The following is a 25459-nucleotide window of genomic DNA, read 5'->3' on the forward strand; positions in this document are numbered from 1 at the left end:
AGCACCGGCACCATTATGAACAGTGCCAGTGCTCCCATGTCCCCATTCCCATAGAGACCCATGTGACTCTATGGGAATGGGGACTAACGAAATTGCCAGCGTCTGAATTCCCGGCCGCCGGACTTGGAATAGCCGGTGGCATCAGGAAGTCAGCCGCCAGTAATATGTTTACAGGTCCAGTGTTGCTGCCTGACCCGTAATGTGGCCCACTGTATGTAAATACGGTATAAACCATTTCACTCTAAAACAGCAGCCGCTCACACTGTCCTTGCATGTAACATCTGTCTTGTTTAGAGAGCGGCTAATCCAAGCATTGATCCAATCATTTACCTGACTGGGGGCCTCATTGCGAGTTGGGCTGTGACACTGCTGCAGTGTCCGGTGGAATTAGTGCCATATTACAAGTTGTCACGAGCACGCACACACTGTTTGCAATAACAATAATTCCATCTTGTGGAATTACTGCTGTAAATCAGCAGCTTTGGACATTAATTCTACCCGGCATAGGCAGAGTTACCATTTCTGCCATCCCATTCAGCGATAATTCCATCGGCAGAAGTACAGCTGGTGGAAATATTGTCATCGCCGAAACAGGAAGTCTGCCAGTGGCCATTTTTAAAGATCCAATCCACCTTGAACTTCCCATTTGCTGATACCATCCAGAGAAAAGAATTGGTAGGAACATGTCCCAGGAAAAGGGGACATTGAAAGTGGCAGAGATGAGGCTGTGGATGCACAGGTTTAATGAGTGAGAACTACTGGTGCTGGTGGATGATGCTGTCGATCATGTGGACGAGCTGTATGGAAGCAGACAGCGGAGGACCTGGGGCCAAAGGAAGGCTACCATATGGGTGAGCATATGAGACAAAGATGTGGCAATGAGAATTGTCGCATGGGACAGCAAAGACTGCCGCAAAATTTGGAATGACCTGAAGGCCAGTGTACGCAGTCTCATCACCAAGCACAGGCGTGATCCTTTCGCCATAGGAAGCAGTACCATGGAACCACTTGGCCTTACTCCATGGGAGGAAAAGCCCAGCTCAGTCCTCCACATGGAAGGGATAGAGGGTATCGGCAGCACCTAAGTCAGAGCTAGCACCCAAGGAGATGCCAGTGAGTCTTTAAGTTCTCACTCCTATGTCAGTGCACTGGCCAAAAGCATGTTTCCCCACATGAACAGTGGTCGGAGCAGTCTGTATGTTTAGAACTAATATTAGAAATGACCACATACATTGTAGCAGAAACCTCTTGCATGAGTGCGTAACTAGATGTTTTCATTAAAACAGACATTTCTAAGGGCTGCCCAAAGGTCTCTTGCCACAAAATCGGGTGAGTCATTAAGGCAAAAGTTGAGGTTGCCCAGTAAAATCAATGTATAGTTGAGATGACGAAGAGGTGAAATAACAACAAGACGGCTATAGGTAAAATCATAAGGTTTATGAGGAGGACAATACATTAGTATGATGTGGGTTTCAGTGTGTCACTTTTGCACTCAACACCACACAGCCCTCAATATCTGGGCAGGTAAAGAGTATCATGTTGGTAGAAGATCTTTAGACTATGGAAACTCTGCCACCTCTGCCACAATCTCTTTATATGTTTAAAATTACATATATTTTAAACATATGGCGAATGAAAGATCAGGACCAGAAGTAAGGGTCAGCCATGTTTCCTATATGCCCAGCATCACCCCATTATCTAGTACACACAGGTTCCACCTGCATGCCTTGAATGGAGCCTGACTGATGTATTGCAACCACTAGAGTTACTGTCTCCAGGGTTCATATATATATATATATATATATATATATATATATATATATATATATATATATATGAGAATGCAACAGATCTTCTACCATTGGGCAGCACCATTGTTGTTGCTTCAATGTGCAATTTACTAAATAGTCCTCACTCTTTCACAAAACCAAATGTGATCAAACTATAGTCCAAGAATGACCAATACGTCAATCATATGCTAGTGGACACTAAAACAGTGCTGTTGTTAATATTAATGAAGTATATATGATGAATCAATCTATTTACTTATCACCCATAGCATCCATTCTACAAATAGTGTTTGGATTTTAAATTAACAATAAGAAAATATGGAGGCATACCAGTCCTTTCTGGTACAATACCACTTTAGTCAATATGGATAGCTTTCAGATTTCAATCCACCTTTGCATCCTACTGGTTGGTATTTCTAGGGCTGATAACATGGGAATGAATAACCATCAGTGTCTCATGCTTTTCATTTCTTCATTTTAGAAATTGCTTACTGAAACGTCCCTACCCACTAATATGTTGATGTATTGCTTCTTATATTGACTCACAATTGCACACCTAGCACAGAAAAGAGATTCTGCGCATTTGGCTTTTGCAAGTATATCATTATTGCTGTATATGTTCTTTCAGAAATGGGGAAATGCTGCTATAATATCTGCAGCAGATGTTACCATTTGCCCAGAATCATGCTTTTTAATGCAGATGTTCCTTCAAGTCTCAGTTTTCCAGAATCTAAATGCTAGTTGTAATCCAGCGTTTGCCTTGCCCCCAGAAAAACGGATCCATTCCAAAACCGAAGAACCCTGCTGATAACAAGTCCCATAGAGTGAGCCAAGACTGCTAAACTCGAAATGGAGAAGAACAAAGATAGTGACCAGGACCAGATGCTTATCAAGGAAAACAGTGAAGCAGAAATGAGGATAAGGGCAACATGTTTGATGATAGATCCGTGTAGATCAAATATCCCCAAGTGAAAAGAAAACTCAACAAGAGAAAGCACCAGAGCAAAGGAGGCACAGTGGTGACTTTGACCATTAGAGAACATCGGCAAAGCCCTCAAGAAGGCTAACGAAAATCCCTAAAACGTTCCCCTGCTGAATCTACTCTTTGGGTCTTTATCCCACAACTGGATCAGATCGTGGGTGTTTCCATTAGATGCATGTTACTCCTAATAAGACAATATAACACCTTTGACCTCAATCCGATTTGAAACTGCTCCATTTCATCAAAACGTTTTTTTTAAAGAAACTGACATAATCAATCTGGCAAAGTTCCAGCAGAGAATCGTCTGTTGCTGCTTGTTACAAAGCACAAATAGGGTTTAAACATAAGATGTTTATTTACCTAGTGTAAGGCTCTAGGTGGGTGATATGGCTGAATCTTGGAGGGAAGGTAACCAGGGGCTTAATACACTTCAATATTCAATATAGAATCCTAACAAAAATATTTGTGCCAAGCTAGGAGGCAGTGTAGAGCATGTCAGTAGGAGGAAGAAGATCACTTGGGTAGTTTACAAATCATGCAAATTGCAGCATTTTGGACCTATTGGAAATTATTTAGGACGCTATCTGAGATGCATGAATATAAGGAGCTTGTGTAATCCGGATCAGAGTTAATGAGAGGAGCCACAATTGCAGCATGATGGACTTGTGCTAACAAATGAATGATCGGACTAAGCAGGAGAAGGCAAAAGAAAGCTGACCACACTGCTTCATTAATCTGAAGGGTGTAAAATGTATTGGGATCCCAAAGCACGCCCTCATTCTTAACCTTAATAGCAAAAGATGTCTGTAGTGCACATAGAGTTAAGGAAGAAGGGGCAAGATGAGGGTATTTCAACAAATGTATGGGCCCCAGAAGTATTGTGTTTTAATCTATTGATGTTCATCTATTGGCACACCATTGACACATTAATCAGATGCAGAGGCGTTGGAGATTATTTGGGGTCATATTTAGTATTTCGTGGTATTTCGTGGTATTTTGCTATGGTGGTATTTTTATAGTGGTGAGACAAATTTCAGAACACTGCCTAATAATTATTTCACCACGGTCACTAAAGGTAAACAAATACAGAACTTAGTACACTCTGAATAAATGACCCATGCTCTCCTGTGATGTTTTATATACAGCATCATTTTCATGCCCTTTTGGCTGTGTTATGAAATATATATAAAAATAATGCAAATGAAATACAAAACATTAATTCAGCCGCTCCAGTTTACTGTGACTAACATTGTTTTGAGATTTCTTACTCCCTATGCACCAAACCAATAAGACTGAATGCAGAAAAATACAAACTGGCTAAATTACATTTTCAAATTCATATTTGTTTTATCATAAACTAGAAATATGCAAGTAACACAAAGGGAGACGTGCACCCACGTTGTAATTCACAACATAAGAAAGGTTTTTCCTGAAATGGATTTCAACTCTCTATCTGCGATAATGTGCAGAGCCCTGCCTGTTATCAGCCTTTACTTTGCAACACATGTTTGCACAATAAATAAACTTTAACTTGCAACAAAACCTAGAGCAATTCAAACACAGCTTTACATGCACATTTAACTTCTTATTACTAATGCAGCACCTACAAATGAACTAAATTATTTAATCTATGCTACATAGTATCAGCATGGACTTCATACACCTCTCAATTAACGGCATTATTACCTAGGTTAAGTTGGCGATATTCCCAGACTCAGCTTGCCAGTGACCCAGGGTCATTCACAGATAAGGTTGCTCGAGACTGCAGCATTTCTAATGACTGCCAACCCAGTAGAGAGAGAGACACAGCCCACCAGACAGTCAGCTTGCAAGCACCAGAGACTCAGTCTGCCCAGGAACCAGCACTCCCTCCTTATTCATTGAGTGTAAGAAATGCATACCCATCCATCTCTCTTCAAACCTTTTTCACAAAACCCCCTGTGACTCAAAAGCACCTTAATTTTACCAGATAATCCCACTAAAACAGCACACAATGGCTTCTGTCCGTTTAGCTGAAATACAAGCGGCATTGCTGAACTTGTTACATCTCTGCAGCTTCCTGCTCCAATACAATTCCATGTTTTTAGTAGAATGGATCTTCACATTCTTCATCTTACACAGCACAGATTCAGCCTACACATTTAAAGTTTATTTTTTCTTTCCAGACCAGGACATCATGCATTTCTGTCAATCTGCAGCCAGTGTATATAATGGATTGATTTGTACTAAATGTTATTCTGGGAATTATGTGTTAAATGGGTTGGGGTAAATTAGTATATTAGTTTCATGTTAGTATTATTTGTATTTAGTGCAACCCAGCCCATTAAAATAGCATCATTGAGCTAAGTGATCATGTTCTACCATGTGTTCTGTGCACTGGCATCTATTTAGATTCAGCTTGAAACTCATACCCTTGATTCACATCTATGCATCTCACACCATAGGCCCTAATTAAAAGTCAAACCTTTGCTAAAATGTGAATGATGAAATGCAAAGTCTGGATGTTGAAATGTGGAGCCTAATGATGAAATGTGGAATCTAATGATGAAATGCAGAACCTACATTCCTACAGAGGTCAGTTTGGATCAAATGAGCTCAAGAATAAATCTTCATTCCACAACATTGCAGTACACAAATTCAACACAGAGAAACCCTTGTAGCAGCAAAGAGGATGTCCCCCTCAGGATACAAAACGCATTGATATCTTTTGTGGTCATGTAGGTTATAATACATGGACAGTGGAAGTTGGTATGATCCCATCAAAGTAAACCTTGTCAATTTAACAAGTGAGTTTTTTTTTTTTTTCATTCAGACGCAGGGGCCTGAGGCTGAATAGCCAGTCAGTAAATTGATAAGGATGGCAAGGGAAATAAACAATTGGCTTCATAGCCAATCTTTAATTACTAATAAAGCCGGGAGGCATCATTAGTTATGCAACCTCAATAGCATCACTGAGCTGTCTATGTTCTAATTGTGCAAACACATCTGAAAACTAAAACTTACAGTGAGTACACTTTTCTTTTCCTTTCCGCTTCTATTTAACATAGACCAGTTCAAGTTGGAGTCCAGCTTTGTTGGGTTTCATACTTTTACGACAAGTCCCTAAGTACTGCCATAATGATGTAAAATCTGCTAAAACCCCTCGTTGTCGTGGTAGCGTGTGCATCAATATCACTGCAAGCATTTCTTAAAAGACTGCCAATTTTCTAATTCATTAAATTGTCCAAGACGATTTAGTAAATTAGAAAAAGTGGTGCTGCAGTCTGGGAAGTGCCTTAATTAACAATGGGAACGTGTGCAGTAGATGGTAACAGCACTCACAGATGCCGTATTTTTGACATGCAAAAGCAGGGCTATGCCCTGAGAATCCCCTTGCAGGCTTTACCTTCCATCTCTGATGGCCGTTTTCAGGCCATTAATCAGTCACATGCAACAACAGAGGCCTTATGCCCACCACATTCTTTCTTAGTCAGAATATGGTATTTTACATCTCTGAATCTAGCCCTGTATGTCAATAAACAGGACCGACTGAGACACGTTTACGTCATTTTTGTGTTCAAGCGTCATTAGGTACGTGAATTTTGCGCTAAGATTGATTTAGTGCATATACCAAAACATCTGGATACTTATTTCTGCAAGTATTTTCCTCCAGGTTCAGCATGCCAGAAAATGGCTACTGGAGGCAACCTGTGAGCAGATTCCAGAGATTCCAGGATATCTGAGAGTAGATCTCATGCTAGTGTGATTCTTAGCACTGGTACTGAATGGAGTACACAATATTTCACAAGATCCGGGTGGTGTGTCGTTCTGTATGACACACAGTGTAATATTGCTGCATAAGAGAAAAGAGCTCTTCAGAAATCTGCATGTGTCCAACCTGAGAGGCCTTCTGTTACATTTTTCCCTGCCTGGCTGCAATTGGTGCATTAAGGTGGTAACGTGGTTAGAAATATAGAAAAGACGACCATGCAACGCATGCGGCAGTACAACAAATGGATATGCAACATGAAACTGAAAAGAGACCATATGCGGGGCACATTTACAGGACATAGATTGACTTGTTTAGAATGGCAGAACAGGATCTACTGAAAGTACATTGTTACTAGTACCTTCTGGTCTACGTTGGAGAACATTAAATGCGATTTGGAAACCCAGTAGCACTACCGAGACAGCAACTCCACCTCTGGTAAAACGAAAGGTACTTCCTTTGGTTGCAATGTGGTGATTTCATGGGAAAGTCACTTTAGTAGTCCAAATCTCTCGGTCTGCATTTTCGAGAGATCCGTGGCAGGTTGTTTTGAGAGGCTGACGTGGGTAGGCAAGTTCCCTAATGATCCTTCTGACCTCTCAAAGATGAAAGGCGTTTCACACACAAATTGCTGGTTCCTTAGTGCAGTGGGAGCCATTGATGGAACATGTCTCACCTGTGCATCCACATACAAGGAAACAGATTTTCCACAATAGAAAAATGCATACAATAAATAGTATAGAACAGAATCCTGCACACATAAAATGTTGGGCTATAAGAATTGTTGTGAGTTCCCTGAGCTACCCTTTGAAATATGTAGGGGCAGGTCGCTAGAGTTGCGGTTGGTGGTTTTCTACCCAGTGATCGAAGTGAGCGGGGACGGTCGGGAGCAGTGTTCCACTAATTTCCTTTTTTTCTGTTTACCATTCCTCTACTCTTTACGACCATATTGTCCTTGTGCAAGTGTAAAGTAGTAGTAGGAGCCTTAGTTACTAGTCACTTAGACTATTTCAGTCCCCCAGTCGCAACACCATGTCACATGTTTCACTAGGCATCCACCTACCCTCCCCACTACCGAGACCACCGCTCCACTACTTTTTTCGCCGCACTTCTACCTCTGCTTCTACCTGATTTGCCTTCGCAAGTGCAGTCGATGCGGAATCATGTGGTAGCTGCTCAGAATTTACTTGTATTTACTTGTATTTTAATTTCGTTTTTAGCTATAGTTTTAGATATTTTAAAAGTTGTAATTTTGTGAATTGAAAAGGAACTGTTTAGAATTGTGTCAGGCGAATCAGATTTAGTTTTGGCAACACTCTAGGCTCCCGAGATCCGAATTTGATTTGTTTGTGACATCTGCACTATCGCGTGTAAAGAAAGAGGTTTCTTTCCTCCATGAGACAGAAGACTACAATCCCCAGTTGGATTGTAGTTATCTAGCCTCTTTTTGAATAGAAACCCGGCGCGAACGTGCAGGCGCGCACGGGCAGGCACAGTCTGCTGCAGTCTGTGAAGGAGGAGAAAGTGAGGTGAGTCTCTCTTAAACCCCTGTTTTTCCCAATGATATCAACTCTAGTGATAAGCGCCTTTGCTCTGTTGCAGGTCAGATTAGTGGAACTTAACAACCTTATACTGTTATATCCAGCGCTCGGACAACTTGGTAGGTGTTATGGAAAGCATTATGACGTGCGGTGGGCTGAAATCAAAAGTAAGCCACTCTCGGGATGTTTCCATGTTGAAAATAGGGCTACTTAACACACGTTCGCTGAATAAGCATGCACACAACGTCCATGATCTCATCCTAGAAAGAGACTTAGATATCATGTGCATCACGGAAACGTGGCTCAAAGATCCCATAGGTCCAACTGGTATTAAAGCCATGCCAGAAGGATACATCTTATATAACAAAAACAGAGAGTTGGGGCAAGGCGGAGGTGTAGCAGTCATAGCAAAAGATGCATTGCATCTTTTTAAAGCAAACTTTGACTGCAGTGGATGTGATACCATGCAATTAAAGCTGACCCATATGATATGATATGATATGATATTGCATTTGTAACGCGCCTATACAGTGTTTCAAGGCGCGACGAGGCAGGGAGGGGGGAACAAGGGGAAGACAGACAACGATCCTACTATGCCAGGTGTCATTCCGATCGCGCAAGTGCAGGGGTAGGGTGAAGGGAGAAAGTGCAAGGGGAAGGGGAGGGGGGGAGTGCAGTACAAGGTAAGTAGAATAAAATAAATAAGTAAGAGGGCCAGCTGGTGGCAAGTGCAAGGTAAGTGCAGGCAAGTGCTGGGAAGGGGGGCTGTAGGGATACAGAGACAGTCCCGCAGTGCAGGGGTTGCCAGGGAGGCAGTGCAAGTGGAGAGTGGCTGGGCCCAGGACCGGGGTCGGTGAGAGTGGCCCAGTTGCAGATTCAGTGCAGTTTCAGCGAAGAATTAGCAAGGGAGAGGGAGAGAGAAAGCAGAAGCAAAGAGGAAGGTTTTGAGGTGCTTCCGGAACCGGAGATGGTTCTCCTCAAGTTTCAGGGATGCAGGAAGGCTGTTCCAGAGGGAGGCCCCTGCCGCGGAGAGAGATCTACCCCCAGCTCGTTGCTTCGAGAAGCGGCTGACCCTGAGGGAGTTGGAGACGGATGAGCAAAGGGCTCGGGAAGGAAGATATTTAGGAAGAGAGAGTTGAAGGTAGTTAGGCACCAGGCCCCAGAAGGCCTTGTGGACAATGCAGAGGGTTTTGAACTTTATCCTCGCAGCCACTGGGAGCCAGTGTAGAGATTTCAGTCCTGGAGGGATACGGTTCCTTGGGCTTGAGGCCAAGGACAAGTCTTGCAGTTCTGTTCTGGATGAGTTGCAGAGGGCGGAGAGTGGAGGCAGGCAGATTAAGATAGAGGCTGTTACAGTAGTCCAGCTTAGAGAGAACCAGGGCTCGGGAGACAGTGAGCTTCTGGGGGAAGGAGAGGAAGGGAAGAATACCTCTGAGGAGGTCCAGCTGGTAGTGTGACTTCTTAGAGACATCAGATATATGAGAGAAAGAGAGTGTGGAGTCGAAGATCACCCCAAGGTTTTTTGCCTTGCAGGTAGGAGCGGGAAGAGGGCCAAGAGAGGCCGGCCAGAGAGCTGCAGGGAAGGAGGGGGTGGGTGTGCCGATGAGTAGAATCTCAGTCTTACTGGCATTAAGGAAGAGGTCATTGGCAGCACACCATTCCTGGATAGCAGACAGACAGTCAGAGATGAGGGAAGGAGAGGGGGAGGCCGAGGGTAGCCTGAAAATGAGCTGGGTATCGTCGGCATAGCACTGAAAGTTGGGGCAGAGAGCGGCGATGCGGTGGGCAAGGAGTGCCAGATACTGGTTGAACAGCCAGGGGGAGAGATTTGATCCCTGGGGGACACCACAGGTGGAGAAAAAGATGTCAGAGAGGAAGGACCCCAATTGGACCTGGGAGGGTCGATTGGAGAGGAAAGAGGTCAGCCACGCCAGAGCCTGACCAGTGATACCCAGATTATCACGGAGACGGTTGAGCAGGATGGCATGGTTGACAGTGTCAAAGCCAGAAGAGAGATCGAGCAGGATGAGAACACACGGAGTGTTGCAGTCGAGATTCAAGAGCAGGTCCTCACGGATGTTCAGGAGAGCAGTTTCCGTGCTTCTGGCAGCTCTGAAGCCAGATTGATGGTCATGAAGACTTCCAACAGATTCAGCATGGAGGTTAAGCTGGGAGATGGCCAGTTTCTCCAGGAGCTTGCCCAGGAAGGGAGTGATGGAAATTGGGCGATAGTTAGCCGGGCAGGATGGGTCAGAAGTGGGTTTCTTAAGAAGAGGGTGCACAAGGGAGTGCTTAAGGGGGGAAGGGAAGACTCCAGAGGCGAAGGAGTGGTTGCAAAAATCAGCCAGGGCCGGAGCCAGGGAATCGATGTGGTCCTTGATAGTTTTGGAGGAACAGGGGTGAACCTGTTTAGACGAGACTTTCATAGTTCGGACTAGTCTGGAAACCTCGTCAGCAGAAAAAAGGGGAAAGGCAGAGAAGGAGGGAGGAGGGGTGGCTGCAGAAGGGCCAGAGGAAGAGCCGGGAAGAGAGGGAGGGAGGTGAAAGGAGGAGAGTGAGGACAGGATGTCCTGAGTTTTAGAGATGAAGTGAGAGGCCAGTGCCTTGCAGAGGGCCTGGGAGGGGACAGGAGAGGTAGAGACAGCAGCAGGGTTGGCAAGCTCCTTGCAGATTTTAAAGAGTTCGGCCGAGTTGTTAGATGCCGCAGAGATGCGGGCTTGGATAAGGGCTCTCTTCTTGATGAGAACGGAGAGACAGTATTGCCTTAGGAGCAGGCGGCAGGCCAGTTTGTCAGAGGATGAACATGAGGCACGTCATTTCCTCTCTGCCACCCTGCACTTGCATTTAAGGGTGACGAGATCCGAGTCATACCAGGAGTTACATTTGGCTTTGGGCTTCAGGCGGATTCTCATGACAGGGGCAAGGATATCAAGAGTATCAGATATAGCAGAGTGGAGCATGGAGAGGGCTGTGTCAGGGTGGGAGTCAGCCGAAAGGGGAGGTGGGGGCGAGAAGGTGGCAGCGAAAGCCTCAACTGACACGTGCTTCATGGGTCGGATGACCGAGAAGGTGGGTGGCAGTGATGACGGTGGCTTTGCCTGTGGGGTAGGGAGGGTGAGGTGGGAGGATAGGAGAAAGTGATCACTCCAGGAGAGAGGAGTTGAGAGAGGGACGGAGAGGGGAAGGTTGGAAGAGATCAGAGCATCAAGAGTGTGCCCTGCAGAATGAGTAGGTCCAGAAGGGAGAATAGAGAGTGAGAGAGAGTCACAGAGATCACGAAAGAGTCCTGTGGGGGGACAGGAGGCATCCAAGTGGATGTTGAAGTCACCAAGAAAGAGGAGTTGAGTGGTTGAGGACAGGAGTGAGGAGGAGAGGTCAGCCCACTCAGAGAGGAAGGAGGAGATTTGACCAGGTGGCCGATAGATAGTAGCCACGGTAAGGGAATGGCTAGGAGAGAGAGAGAGACGGCAGACAAGGCATTCAAAAGAGGAGTAGGTCTGCGTAGGAGTGACAGTGGCAGGAATCCACTCAGGGAAGATAAGGGCTACCCCCCCCTGCACGGTTGGGTCTGGGCACAGAGAGGATCTTGTAACCGTCAGGTAGGAGTGTGTCAGAGCTGGTGACAGAGCTGGCCATGAACTATGTCTCAGTGAGACCGAGGATGTCAAGGTCCAGTTACTCAAGCAGGTGACAGATATCAGAAGAACGCTTGATGGCATAGCGAGAGTTAAGAGTGGCAATGTGGAGAAGGTTGCCATCCTTGAAGGACTTCCGGGGAGGGGTACAGACCAGAGGTACGCCCTGCGGAGGTGTAGAAGAGGGAGGTGAAGAAGGAGCACGAGAGGGGGCAGGGAGGGAGGGTAGAGGCAAGGTAGCCGAGGACAGAGGAGGGGGGACAGCAGGAGAGGAAAGGAAGTTGATGAGGCGTGGGAAGCGTCTATCAAAGAGGTGAAGGTTGGCCTGAGGACCTTGGACCAAGACGGTCCCATTAGTGTAGACATCAATGATGGCCTTAGAGGAGTGGAAGGAGGCCAAGAGGACATCCCAACGGGTGCCACCATTAATGGGAGAAGAGGAGAAAGGAGAGAGCACAGAGACCATATGGAGGGTCCATAGGTCAGGCGAAGGCACGAAAAAGAGGAAGTCAGTAAGAGTTTCCTTGGAGCAGGCACTAGTGTAGGTGTCAGCGATAGGGAGGCTTGGGTTGGAGACCAGGATGTCCTTTTTAAACTTCTTCCTACCAGATTTAGTGAGGAGGGCAGGATAGTCAATAGAGAAGCAGTTAGAGAAGATAGGTGAGATAGAGAGCACCATAGAGTAGGAGGGAGTGGGGGGGGGGAAGACAGACGAAACGAGAGCACGCAGGCAGGAAGTGAGCGGCAAGCCCAAGTTTACCACATTTCAGAAACAGTGAGTGCGAATTAGGTACAGAGGCCACCTAAGTTTGAGAATCCTGCGAGGGGGGGAAAAAACCCTGGTTTACCACATTTCAGAAACAGTGAGTGTGTATTAGGTACAGAGGCCACCTAAGTTTGAGAATCCTGCGAGGGGGGAAAACCCTAGTTTACCACATTTCAGAAACAGTGAGTGCGTATTAGGTACAGAGGCCACCTAAGTTTGAGAATCCTGCGAGGGGGGAAAAAACCCTGGTTTACCACAACTGAGGGACACAGTGAGGTGAAGACACCATGCGAACGAAGTGACCAGGAAAGATGGGGTGGGCTGGGAGAAGGTGGAGATAGAAGTACAGGCGCCCGGCGTCCCCTGCGGACACCTGCAGACACAAAGGGAGCCGAACCATAGGAGCCGCCCTTTGCCTAAGGGGCCCTTAGCCGAGGGGGCTGCCCAGAAAGGGGATGGAAATAGGCAGAGGGAGGAGGAGAAGGGGAGGGGGGTGTGGGCGGGCAGGGAGGCGGGGAAGGGAGAGGAGGACCAGGAAGTGGGAGGGGGTAAGCAGCCACACAACGCGCTCAGAGCGCGAATGCAAGAAAAAAAAAAAAACACAATTTCAAACACAATGGACTCACGGAGGCCCGCAAGGGCCAGGCAGGCTTCCCTTAGCCTACAGATCCCTCAGGCTGCCGGCGACCGCTTTCCCACGCTTGGATTGAACAAAGAAGCGAGCGGGGGGAGCAGCCGTCGAGCAAGCCAGAGGGAGGCAGACCAGTCAGCCAATCAGAGGGGGGGGTTGGCGGGCAGGGAGGCGGGGAAGGGAGAGGAGGACCAGGAAGTTGGAGGGGGTAAGCAGCCACACAACGCGCACAGAGCGCGAATGCAAGAAAAAAAAAAAACACACAATTTAAAACACAATGGACTCACGGAGGCCCGCAAGGGCTAGGCAGGTTTCGCTTAGCCTACAGATCCCTCAGGCTGCCGGCGACCGCTCTCCCACGCTCGGATTGAACAAAGAAGCGAGCGGGGGGAGCAGCCGTCGAGCAAGCCAGAGGGAGGCAGACCAGTCAGCCAATCAGAGGGGGGGTGGGCGTGGAAGGGAGAGGAGGACCAGGAAGTGGGAGGGGGTAAGCAGCCACACAACGCGCTCAGAGCGCGAATGCAAGAAAAAAAAAACACAATTTCAAACACAATGGACTCACGGAGGCCCGCAAGGGCCAGGCAGGCTTCCCTTAGCCTACAGATCCCTCAGGCTGCCGGCGACCGCTCTCCCACGCTCGGATTGAACAAAGAAGCGAGCGGGGGGAGCAGCCATCGAGCAAGCCAGAGGGAGGCAGACCAGTCAGCTAATCAGAGGGGGGGGTGGGCGGGCAGCGAGGCGGGGAAGGGAGAGGAGGACCAGGAAGTGGGAGGGGGTTAGGCAGCCACACAACGTGCTCAGAGCGCGAATGCAAGAAAAAAAAACACAATTTCAAACACAATGGACTCACGGAGGCCCGCAAGGGCCAGGCAGGCTTCCCTTAGCCTACAGATCCCTCAGGCTGCCGGCGACTGCTCTCCCACGCTCGGATTGAACAAAGAAGCGAGCGGGGGGAGCAGCCGTCGAGCAAGCCAGAGGGAGGCAGACCAGTCAGCCAATCAGAAGGGGGGGTGGGTGGGCAGGGAGGCGGGGAAGGGAGAGGAGGACCAGGAAGTGGGAGGGTGTAAGCAGACACACAACATGCTCAGAGCACGAATGCAAGAAAAAAAAAACACAATTTCAAAAACAATGGACTCACGGTGGCCCGCAAGGGCCAGGCAGGCTTCCCTTAGCCTACAGATCCCTCAGGCTGCCGGCGACTGCTCTCCCACGCTCGGATTGAACAAAGAAGCGAGCGGGGGGAGCAGCCGTCAAGCAAGCCAGAGGGAGGCAGACCAGTCAGCCAATCAGAGGGGGGGTGGGCGGGTAGGGAGGCGGGGAAGGGAGAGGAGGACCAGGAAGTGGGAGGGGGTAAGCAGCCACACAACACGCTCAGAGCACGAATGCAAGAAAAAAAAAACACAATTTCAAAAACAATGGACTCACGGTGGCCCGCAAGGGCCAGGCAGGCTTCCCTTAGCCTACAGATCCCTCAGGCTGCCGGCGACTGCTCTCCCACGCTCGGATTGAACAAAGAAGCGAGCGGGGGGAGCAGCCGTTGAGCAAGCCAGAGGGAGGCAGACCAGTCAGCCAATCAGAAGGGGGGGTGGGTGGGCAGGGAGGCAGGGAAGGGAGAGGAGGACCAGGAAGTGGGAGGGGGTAAGCAGCCACACAACGCGCTCAGAGCACGAATGCAAGAAAAAAAAAAAACACAATTTCAAACACAATGGACTCACGGAGGCCCGCAAGGGCCAGGCAGGCTTCCCTTAACTTACAGATCCCTCAGGCTGCCGGCGACCGCTGCTCTCCCACGCTCGGATTGAACAAAGAAGCGAGCGGGGGGAGCAGCCGTCAAGCAAGCCAGAGGGAGGCAGACCAGTCAGCCAATCAGAGGGGGGGTGGGCGGGCAGGGAGGCGGGGAAGGGAGAGGAGGACCAGGAAGTGGGAGGGGGTAAGCAGCCACACAACGCGCTCAGAGCGAGAATGCAAGAAAAAAAAAAACACAATTTCAAACACAATGGACTCACGGAGGCCCGCAAGGGCCAGGCAGGCTTCCCTTAGCCTACAGATACCTCGGGCTGCCGGCGACCGCTCTCCCACGCTCGGATTGAACAAAGAGACATACACCCATACACCCAATGACTGCCTTAACATCATTGTTGTTTACAGACCTCCCTCCCTGACCTCCGATTTTGAGAGTGAACTAGGTTCACAACTAAGTAAACTGGTCTCGGATAATTCATCCTCCCTGTTACTAGGGGCCATGAATAGATGGAGAGGAAATCCCGATGACAAAGAGGCCATTGCCCTGGAAAATGCCTTGCACAATTTGGCATTTCAAATAGTAAATAAAGAACCCACCACGCCACAGGGCAAACAATTAGACTGGGTCTGCAGCAACAACCTAGTCTTGTCTCAGATAAAGACGCAGCCTTGTGTTTGGTCGGACCACAGTCTGGTGACCTTGGAAATAACCTTAATCTCCCCAATCAAGCTCTTAGAGAACCCACACGTGAAAGTCGCAAACAGAAACTTCAAAAGAATCGGTCCCGAGCAGTTAAAACTGTGTCTGCTCCAGATCCAGGAATCTTTTTCAGCAGATGACAACTGTGAACACATGTTAGCTAAATATACCAAATCCATACAAGAGATGATTGATAAATATGCACCTCTTAAAAACAAGCTGGTAAGGGAAAACAGCTGTAAAGCGAAATGGTATAATGAACATACAAATGCACTCAAACAGCTTAAACGCGCCAAATAACGTGTATGGCATAAGACCCATACTCAGCGGAAAGAGATAATTGAAAATGTGCCGATCACGCGTATCGGAAGGCAATCAGAGAGGCTAAGTCCAATTACTATAATAGGGAAATCGAGGCAGCCCCAAACTCGACTAAAAAACTCTTTGACATTCTTAAAGACATGGAAAAGCCCAAAATCCTCTCCCCTCCTCACATCCCCACGAAAGAGGATTGTGAAAGGGTCCAAGTGGGTTTTGCCACCAAAATAACTAAAGCCAGGAATAATATAATTCTGGCTAGAGATACCACCATTATAGAGCCCCTTGTCGAGGAAAAATCCTTATTCATAGAAAGGGAAAGTTTCAGTTTTGTAGACGTCTCAGAGGAAGAACTGTGTAGGGTTATGTCAGGCATGAAACCCACCTCCTGCGCTGAAAACATCCTCCCTACGAAGATAATCCTGGATAATAAAGAACTCTTCGCCCCGGTTCTGACAAGGCTAGTCAATGCCTCCTTCTTAGAAGGTGTAGTCCCTAAAGACTTAAAAAAAGTGACTATTACACCGCTTGTTAAAAAGGCAGGCTTGGATCCCAAGGACCCCAATGACCTCCGCCCGATTACCAACTCCAATTTCATCCTAAAAATTCTAGTTAAAATTGCCACCAACCAGCTGCAGAAACATGTGGAAAATGCAGATGTGTTACATAACCAACAATCTGGCTTCAGAGCGGCTCACAGCACAGAGTCCGCCATGCTAGACCTACAGACACACATGTTAGAATTGACAGAGAAAGCCAAGACTGGGTTACTCATGCTGCTCAACCTCAGCGCTGCATTCGATTTAGTAGACCACCAACTGCTACAATCAGCACTGGATAAACTTGTAGGGTGCTCAACAAAAGCATAGGCCTGGTTGGCCTCTTTCTTGAAGGACAGGATGGCTAGAATACACTGGGGCGAAAATTTCTCCGAAGCAACCCCGATATTGTTTGGAGTTCCCCAAGGTGCAAGTTTGTCCCCTCTCCTGTTTAACCTTTACATAAGAAGCCTCTGCTCGCTGTTAGAAAACATTGGCGTGATTTTCACCAATTACGCTGATGACACGCAGCTAATTTTTGGGTTAACAGGAGACCATGCAGTAGACAGCGCAATGATCGAGAAAGTATATAATATCATTGACAACTGGATGCAGAGGCATTGGATGTGCTTAAACAACACCAAGACGGAATTAATGTTAGAGCCCCAATATAAGACTTTCCGTATCAAAGATGCTGTCATACCAGTGGTACCCAAGGTAAAAACCCTAGGTATGATGGTTGAAGCCTCACTGGGATCAGGAGCACAGGTTAGTTATCCATATAAAAACAACCTGTACTTCCTGCGTCTCCTAAGAGCTATCAGACCATACATAAATGAGATCAACGCAGCCTCTGTAGCCAGAGCTATCCTGTTATCCCGCCTAGATTACGGAAATGCGCTGTTATTGGGAGCCTCAAAAAAGGAGCTAGCTAAATGCCAAGTTATGCAAAATGATGCAGTTCGCATCATTAAAAAGAGGAAACAAAGAGACCACATATCAGATAGTAGGAGGGAACTACATTGGCTCAGAATAGAGGACAGAGTCAAGTTTAAAGCACTGACGATTGTCCACAGATGCCTCTTCGGAAAGGCGCCACTCTACTTTAAAAAGCACTTCTCTTGGTATGCCCCCAGAAGAGGCTTAAAATCCGCTGATACTGGCCTCCTAAAGATCCCAGAAGCCAAACGGGCTTCGGGAAGAGGCAAATCTTTCCCTTTCAAGGAAACCAAATATTGGAACGAGCTCCCAGTGTATCTAAGACAGCAGGAAAACTACGCCATTTTCAGAAAAGCCTTGAAAACCAGACTCTTCCAATAACTGAGTATAGCCTGGTTTTTTTCCTTCCAGCGTAGTCCTTCGCCCAGCAAACTATTGAGAGATACAAATTGCAGGTGACTTTCTTTGCACTCCACCGCGCCCTGATGCCCGCAGGCTTTCGGCACGTAACAAGCATAAAGTAAAGTAAAGTAAAGGATCGTGTTGGGTTCTCACTCCACAACAGACACAGTATTGCCCCATCTGATGGTGCAACGGGAGGTCTTGTAACCACATTTCTTAAGATACATTAATCCACTAGAATATAACCCCGGAATCGAATGTTATGCTGAATACGGGTGTCAGTTACAGAGTCTCCGAACCTGTGGCAAAAAGGGGTCTTACAAAAATAGCTTAAAGCTTTACTTGGGAGGGAGATGAAGAGGAAGATCACCCGTCCTGTGCTCTGATATTCCCAGGGCCATGTCAGTATCAATTACACAGAGACAGTGCAGAACTGTGTCTCCCCGAGTTCCATACAGGAGGATTTCCCAAGATGGTGCTGAATACTGCCCTCAACTCTAACTCCTCACTGACCCTCATAAGTGATAGTCAAGCCTGTCAGGTTATTTCCAAATCCAAAGGAGACACTAATAATACAAGAATGAGAGGCAGTATACAACACTTAAGGAAATAACCAATAAAATCTTGGTTCTCTAACTGGAATGAGGAACAACCCATTAGAAGTCAGAGTAGAATGCAAGATTCTCTTACAGGAGTATGAAAGGGTCTGGGGAATTGTAGAATTAGAGAGGAGATATGAGGAAGCTGATCTGGCTACTTGAGCTCTCCTCCTAAAAAAGGTGGAGTGCAGAAGGAGGAATCCCAAGTAGATGTACTGACTGTCAGAAGGTTGTGAGCTTCTGGGGAAAGTTGAAAGAGACCAGACTAGAAGCAGCCCATGCCTGAGAACCCTGCAAATGAAAAATAACCACGGTCTTGAGAATGGTACTACCATGCCTTGAGGGAATTGCAGAAACAAGAGCCTGAGAACTCCAACAGCGACCACAGGATAAATGAGAGATAAAGTTACCCATGTCTGGAGGACATGATAATATCAGTCACCTAAGAAGAGGGTAGGAAACACCTATCAGTTGAACCACGCCCAGGACCCGCTCTTCAAAATTCCTTGAATGGCTTGTTAAAGAAACCTGAACCAAACCCACGTTCAAAAGGGACCTGCTTACAACCTTCAGTGAAGCGAGGCCCAGGAAGGACCTATTGAGAAACCTGCTCGAAAGGGAGTTCCAGGGGAGACCAGTTGGCAAAGCATACCAGAACCAAGGTCTAGAAGAGATCTGTTGAGAATCCCGGAACGATCCAGCGTCCAAGAGTGACCTGTTGAGCAGACTGAGTGTAATTAAGGTCTAGGTGAAACCTGTGGAGATTGTGGGCAAAACCCAATGAAACACTTGTCGAGAGTCACTGCATCAAGCTGGGGAGAGGTCTTGAAAGTGCACTGTGAAAACAGAGAGGTCAACAAAGCCAGAGCAGACTGTAAATAACAGCCTCAGGAGCGGAACATAACAAATGATTTGTAGGTGTTATTTGAATAGGGATGACCATGAAGGGGTTGGTTTGTGAATGTTTTGTTTCTGACAACGTATCGAACATTTCTGTTGGTATACTCGGGCAGCCTTTAGGGTAAGGACATATTGAGAATGATATGATATGATATGATATGATATGGTATTTGTAACGCGCCTATACACAGGTGTTTCAAGGCGCGACGAGGCAGGGAGGGGAGGAACAAAGGGGAGACATACAACGATCCTACTAGGCCCGGTGTCATTCAGATCGCGCAAGTGCAGGGGTGGGGGAGGGGGAAAAGTGCAAGGGGAAGGGGAGAGGGGAAGTGCAGTAAAGGTAAGTGGCGTAAGGTAATAAATAGAAAGGGCCAGCTGGTGGCAAGTGCAAGGTAAGTGCAGAACAAGTGTTGGGGAAGGGAGGGGGCTGTAGGGATACAGAGACAGTCCCGAAGTGCAGAGGGGTTCCAGGGCAACAGTGGCATTTGGTATTTGAATGTTTTTGTCATCTGTTTGTAGACTCTTTCTTTATAGAATAGGGTGTCTGCGAAAGAGACAAGGGTTCATATGTATGGGAACATGTTTGGGGCAGTTGCTTGTAGTTCTACCCCTGTGACAAGTAGGTATTAAACAAACCCCTAGCCTTGATGACCTTCTGAAATAAAGATCATAGGTGAATTAAAATTCTGTGTGTTCTGTGTTTCACTGCTCTGCCTACCACAGTATCGTTGAGCAACAATGGCAGTTCACAGAAAAAGGCAGAGAATACAACGAAGACAGACAGGTTTGGTTCCCCTAGGGTACACAATCAGGGTCTAATGAACAGAAGCGTTTTATAATGGCTCAATCCCATAGGAAAACGTTCTGTGAAACAGGCCCTCAATCGTCGCATGGTTTTCCACAATGTCATGGGAAAAGCTAGCTTTCTGAGACTGCTCATGGAAAAGATCATCTTCAGTGGACCTCTATTTCTGGACCTCTAGGCATGACAAAAGAATCAATACTAATGAGGCATTAACCTTCATGAGTCCAGCAGGAGGCAGTGACTCATTCCTGGAACTGGAAGCAGCACTGTGATAAAATATTTACAACAAGGGAAACTAACGCCATGCAAAAAACAAAGGGGCATGGATTTACTGCTGGAAAATCCAGCTGCCAAATTATTGGCAATGGAATTACATAAGCACTAGTGAGGACAAGAAGAATAACACAAACCTTTATAGAAATATACATAGATAGAACAGGAAGTCTAAATAAATACCGTTCAAGACAAAAATGACGAGGAAGAGAATACGCAGGGAACTGTACTCCAAAGTTACTGAGGACTAAAGGCTAAACTGGAATCTATCGATTTGGATCAAGGAACTGTGGCCTGAACTATGAATCAAGAAAACTGCACACTGAAACTGCAGACTATAATGCAGGAAACTATGGACCGAATGATCAAGGACAGAAGGCCGAGCAGTAAAGGAATTGCAGGCATAGATACAAAGGAAAAACAACCGAAGGAACAAAGCCAGGGAACACGTGCCAGGCTATTATGCAAGTCTTTGCAAAAAGGACGAGCATACTCGTCCTTGGCACTTAAGGGCAGACAGTACAGGCCTGCTGGAGCACAGGGCTGAAAGGCAAAGAGAAAAGGGCTGGCTGGAGGCAGGCAACAGGGGTGCTGGAACAGGAGCAGGTTCTGGTGAAAGCAAGCAACAAGGCTCAGCACGAAATTGTGGATCAGAGCAAGAGTGTCTAGAAACATTCTCAGTGCAAGAATAAGGAGCTCCTACAGTCATCGGCTTAAGTACTGCAGCCCCCCTGCCCCACCCCATCTGAAGTATGCTTGCTAGCAGCACCCGGACCAGCACACCGGAAATGTATCTTTCCCCTCCATCTCAGAATCTTATGAAGGGGAAGCAAGGTTGGCCCACTGGACTTTTAGGGTGTGTAGTTCTCTGGCTCTAGCATGGTAATAGCCAGGTTTTTCAAAGATCAAACAGATACATAATGAGACATGTGGTTTGTGAAATCCAATAGAGTAGTTTCAATAATTCCCACATTGCATGTAAAGTCAGAAATATGCATGAATATAGTTCAGGATGAACTGTTATGGTATATTGCAAGCCCCGTCAAGTCCGTGGAGGGTTCCTCCTCGGGTTTAAGAGGTAGAGCTTTAATCTGTAAATGATCTGTACCGCGGAGCTTTTGATCACCCACCATAGTACAAGCTTCCCATTTTCAACCAATGGCCCTTTCCTCTCATGCATTCCCAGCATTCCTTAGTGCTGGCATCCCTCCACATGGAAGTAGTTGCCTGCTTGGTGAGTGTTCCCTTTCACCAAGGAGCGAGTTTGTGTGGTTGAATTTGGGGTGCCTCACATCAAATGTGACAACTCATCATAGTTGTGTGACATACCATCATAGCTAAAGTAAGTTCTCGTTGTCCTCATAAGACAGTGCTTAACCACTCAAGTCATGGTCAGTGTTATACCCATGCTGATTGAATATCATTGCCCCACTCATCAAAATTCAGAACTGAATATAAGAACTTTTGACTTCAGAAAAGCTATTTTCGCCATATCAATGACAAGAGTCCTACAACTTTGTAATTCTTGTAGTTTTACCAAGTTAAGAGGGAATTTCTGATCTACTCCAGGCTAACTCAATAGCAAACTCTGAGTAGGGAAAATGGGAGCACATCATTGCCTCATGTTTTGAGAGTCTCTGGAATTGATGTCTTTCATTTGCTTTCGCTGTCTTGTGCCACACCACCACTATTTTCAACATCACAATCCAGTGATATCTGTGCTCTGCACCCTGACCCGCAAACCCATTTCTGCCCGTGCAAATCATGCACTGCAGATCAGTGTCCTCATGCCCACCGGAATGGGCATGCTTTTGTTGTGCACATCTCACAGGTTCAAGGGTGTTGCTGGGTCTGGAAAAGAGCTGGTGCTACGCTAAAGTTGGGACTTTCGGGCTCGGTGCTAGCTAGTCTTGTGGTTGCAGCCCCTGAGCTTCTATCCTACAACCTGGGCTATAGCCTCCCAGCACTCCCCTAGCGACACCTCTGCACAGGTCATGTGTCCAAAGCTGCATGAGGCGTGCAAGTCATGTGCTTCCATCCAGCACTGAGGACTCACTGGGCCATCTTACAAAAATGTTGCCCGACTCCAGGTACAGTTTGGAACTGCATTGTCATTAGGTCAGAATGACCCTGGTGCAAAAACCTATTCTTTCTGTGCATGTCTGAACCTGGGCAAAGTTTGCCCTAAGCGCATGGACGGATGAATCTTCTATTGGAGCAGCACACTTACGGAACTGCACTGTTTCTTTTTTATGTTTCTGGAAATATAAAGCTGTACAGTGCAAAGGAACAGACGCTTTACAATTGAGGTTAATTATCGTTCATTATTAAGTCGGAAAATGGTAATTTCAGTACGTATTCCCATTTTTGTATTCAGAGTGTGTGAACATTCAAAATTATATTAACATGGATTTGCAACTCAATTAAAGGAACGATCCCAAATATTATTTCAAGACTATTATAACACCACTTGACACCTTTGTGTTTGATCATCGCGCCCTCATAACAACCACATAATGTCCTGTGCAAAGGTGGAATTTCCAATTTCCCTGTAAGCTTTGCCATCATAACACATTTTCAAACATCTAACGTTTCCTAACATACTTCAATAAAGGCTGTACCACTAGTACGTGCTTTTTATTATACAAATATGCTATCAGCATTTCTTTATTCGTTTTAATTGCTTTCTTCTTAAATTGGCACGCCATTGTGGGCTATTAGGGGTCGCTTGTGACACCTATTACAGCCCAAACTATTGCATTCAAGTACTAACTCATGTGTACATAGGAAGATAGGCTTCTGACGAGGGGCGCACACAAATAACATGAGGAGGAATACACTGTCGTTTTGTTATAAACCCACCCATTCCTTGTTTTTGCTTGCATCCACTCATTTTTCCAGTGTGGTTCTATTGTGTCACTCTCAGTGGAGATCCACTGCTGTAAACACCATTCGCCATATTATCACGTTAGTGAGTGGTAGCAATGATGCAATGCGTTCTGTGCTCCATTGTGTCTCATGCAGGGAAACCTTGGGGAGAATGTCAGGAATATGGGAAACGTAGCCCAGAAGCAGCTGTTTTGTGGGGTGACTCCTTGGCTACAATAGTTAGCTCTGCCCCCTTTTGTGTGAATCCCCTGATTACTTCAACCACTCATATGAACCCATTTATCCAGGTGAATCCCGGCCCCTTTGGGTTATTTTTTGAAAGTGCGTCACAAGTAAAGTGACTGATTTTTTTTGTAATTTTCGGGGTTATTTGTAGTTCATTGCTGATATAACCACAGTTATAGGAAACAACTTTTTTTTTTTTTAAAAAGACTGAGTTAAAAAAAAATGAATACTAAATAAGGGGAAATTGAAAGTGAGGTGTCAGGTGGCCTATTGGGACAACATGTCAAGGGGTGTAATATGGCCCTCGCCATTGAACACCAAGGCCATGCTTACTGGCTAGTGGGCCCGAATGACATGTACACCTAGTGGGTCCAAAACAAACATATTGGGGAATATGTACAGTGGACCCAGCCCAGGCCGTGGCCACTGGTTATGTTATGTTAAAGGTTCTTGTACAGTGCAGTGTTGCAACCTGCATGGTTTCTTGCAACTCTGGCAGATCTGTAAAGCAAGTGGGGAGGCAGGATAGGTTAGTAGGACTGAGTGGGAGAAAAGAGCAAGATAACTGTGATGTGCTGTTGCCAGCTTCTGTTCGGTTGACACTGTTCTCTGAGCATAGGTGGGTTTTTTGGTTGGTAGCCACCATGTGCTGTTGTCATCATTGTGGTAATAGGCTGCGCAACAGGGAGGGGGGGCAACATTACAGTGACTTTAGCTGAATTTCAGGGGTTTTGTTGCAAGTTCTCACCTTAACGTCCCTGCAACTAAAGTTTTTTCTTGAATATATAATATTATATATATTTGTTTATTTTTTACAATTATGTTTATTTTTTTTTACCATGCTGACACTTCAAAGAGAAAATCTACAGTATATCCCATTGCCCTGTAGGGCCTTATGACCTCTACAGGACAGTGGAGTGTGTGCCTATGCCCAACCAGAGATGGCAACATGCCCTTTTGATTAGGACTGTCTTTGTAAAACTCTTGGACAAATGACCTAAAATATTAAGGTACCACTAACTGCTCAAAGTTCTGGTGTTTTTCTTTCACCAAATTTCGTCTGAGAAGACTACTAAGGAGGCATGCCTAGCTCAAGCTTCAAGCTGTCCTGCACACAGTGCCATTATCAATTAACTTACGCTCTGTGATGGAGATCTGTATAATAAGGCAGAACCATTGAATGCTGTGCAGTGGGGGAACTGCTGATGCAAACGCTTATTAGCTATTGCAGAGGAGAACATATTGAAATCATGATGTGATGTTTCATGACATAATGCAACAGCTGGTTGTGCAGTGTGATTGGTGGGGGATTTGTCAAACCATTGTTGTCTGTGGTTCACAAGTACAACATCAATCATCTATATTCACTCTCATGTTTCTTTTTCCTTTCAGTCATCCTGTGAAACAAATGTTATGCCAACTTACACCACCATAACCATCAACAATGTGATGCACTGGTCTGAAGTGGAAGAAGCGCCCGGATCCCCCTGCTTGGAAGGGAAGGAGTGTGAGAGTTTTTTCTGTTGCATTGAAGACTGCCGGACAGGGACGTGGCGGCAGGGGCGCATCCGCATCCATATTTCTCGCCTGGACTCCTATTCCCGGGTGTTCTTCCCCACAGCCTTTCTGCTTTTTAACATTGTTTATTGGATTGCATATCTCTACCTTTAACTTTTCCATGAGTTACATATAAATAAACCTAACACATACTGTACATTATTAAAGTTCTCACAAAATATAGCAATTTCTTATTCCATTAAAGATTTCTTTCAAAATAACCAGATGTAATGCTGTATGTTTTTGATCAAATGAGCAAAAGACTCTCATTTTTCCAAACAACCATGTGTCGACACTCTTGATCAAATATTGTATAGAGCAGAGGCAGACACACATCTGAAAGTTTGGGCTACAAGGGTAAGACAACTGAAGTTTCGGAAATTGATAATGGAGGGAGGGGATTTATTGAAAGGAGTATGTTGTGTTTTATATTTGGGGACTGAGCATGAGCTAAACAGTAAATCCACATTATAT

General features: G+C 46.1%; 1 protein-coding gene across 1 annotated transcript in view; it reads left to right on the forward strand.

The window, feature by feature from the left end:
• The window catches only part of LOC138481142 (gamma-aminobutyric acid receptor subunit gamma-4), a 2457252-nt gene extending 2432052 nt beyond the window's left edge, over positions 1-25200 (forward strand). Inside the window, exon 9 of the mRNA XM_069613069.1 lies at positions 24821-25200. Within this exon, the coding sequence (XP_069469170.1) occupies positions 24821-25099 (279 nt within the window). The 3' untranslated portion in view covers positions 25100-25200. The remainder of the gene's footprint in view (positions 1-24820) is intronic.
• Positions 25201-25459: the final 259 nt, after the last annotated feature.

This window comes from Ambystoma mexicanum, chromosome 5p (assembly GCF_040938575.1).
Source record: "Ambystoma mexicanum isolate Mex_15411 chromosome 5p, UKY_AmexF1_1, whole genome shotgun sequence".
In the NCBI taxonomy this organism is placed as follows: domain Eukaryota; kingdom Metazoa; phylum Chordata; class Amphibia; order Caudata; family Ambystomatidae; genus Ambystoma; species Ambystoma mexicanum.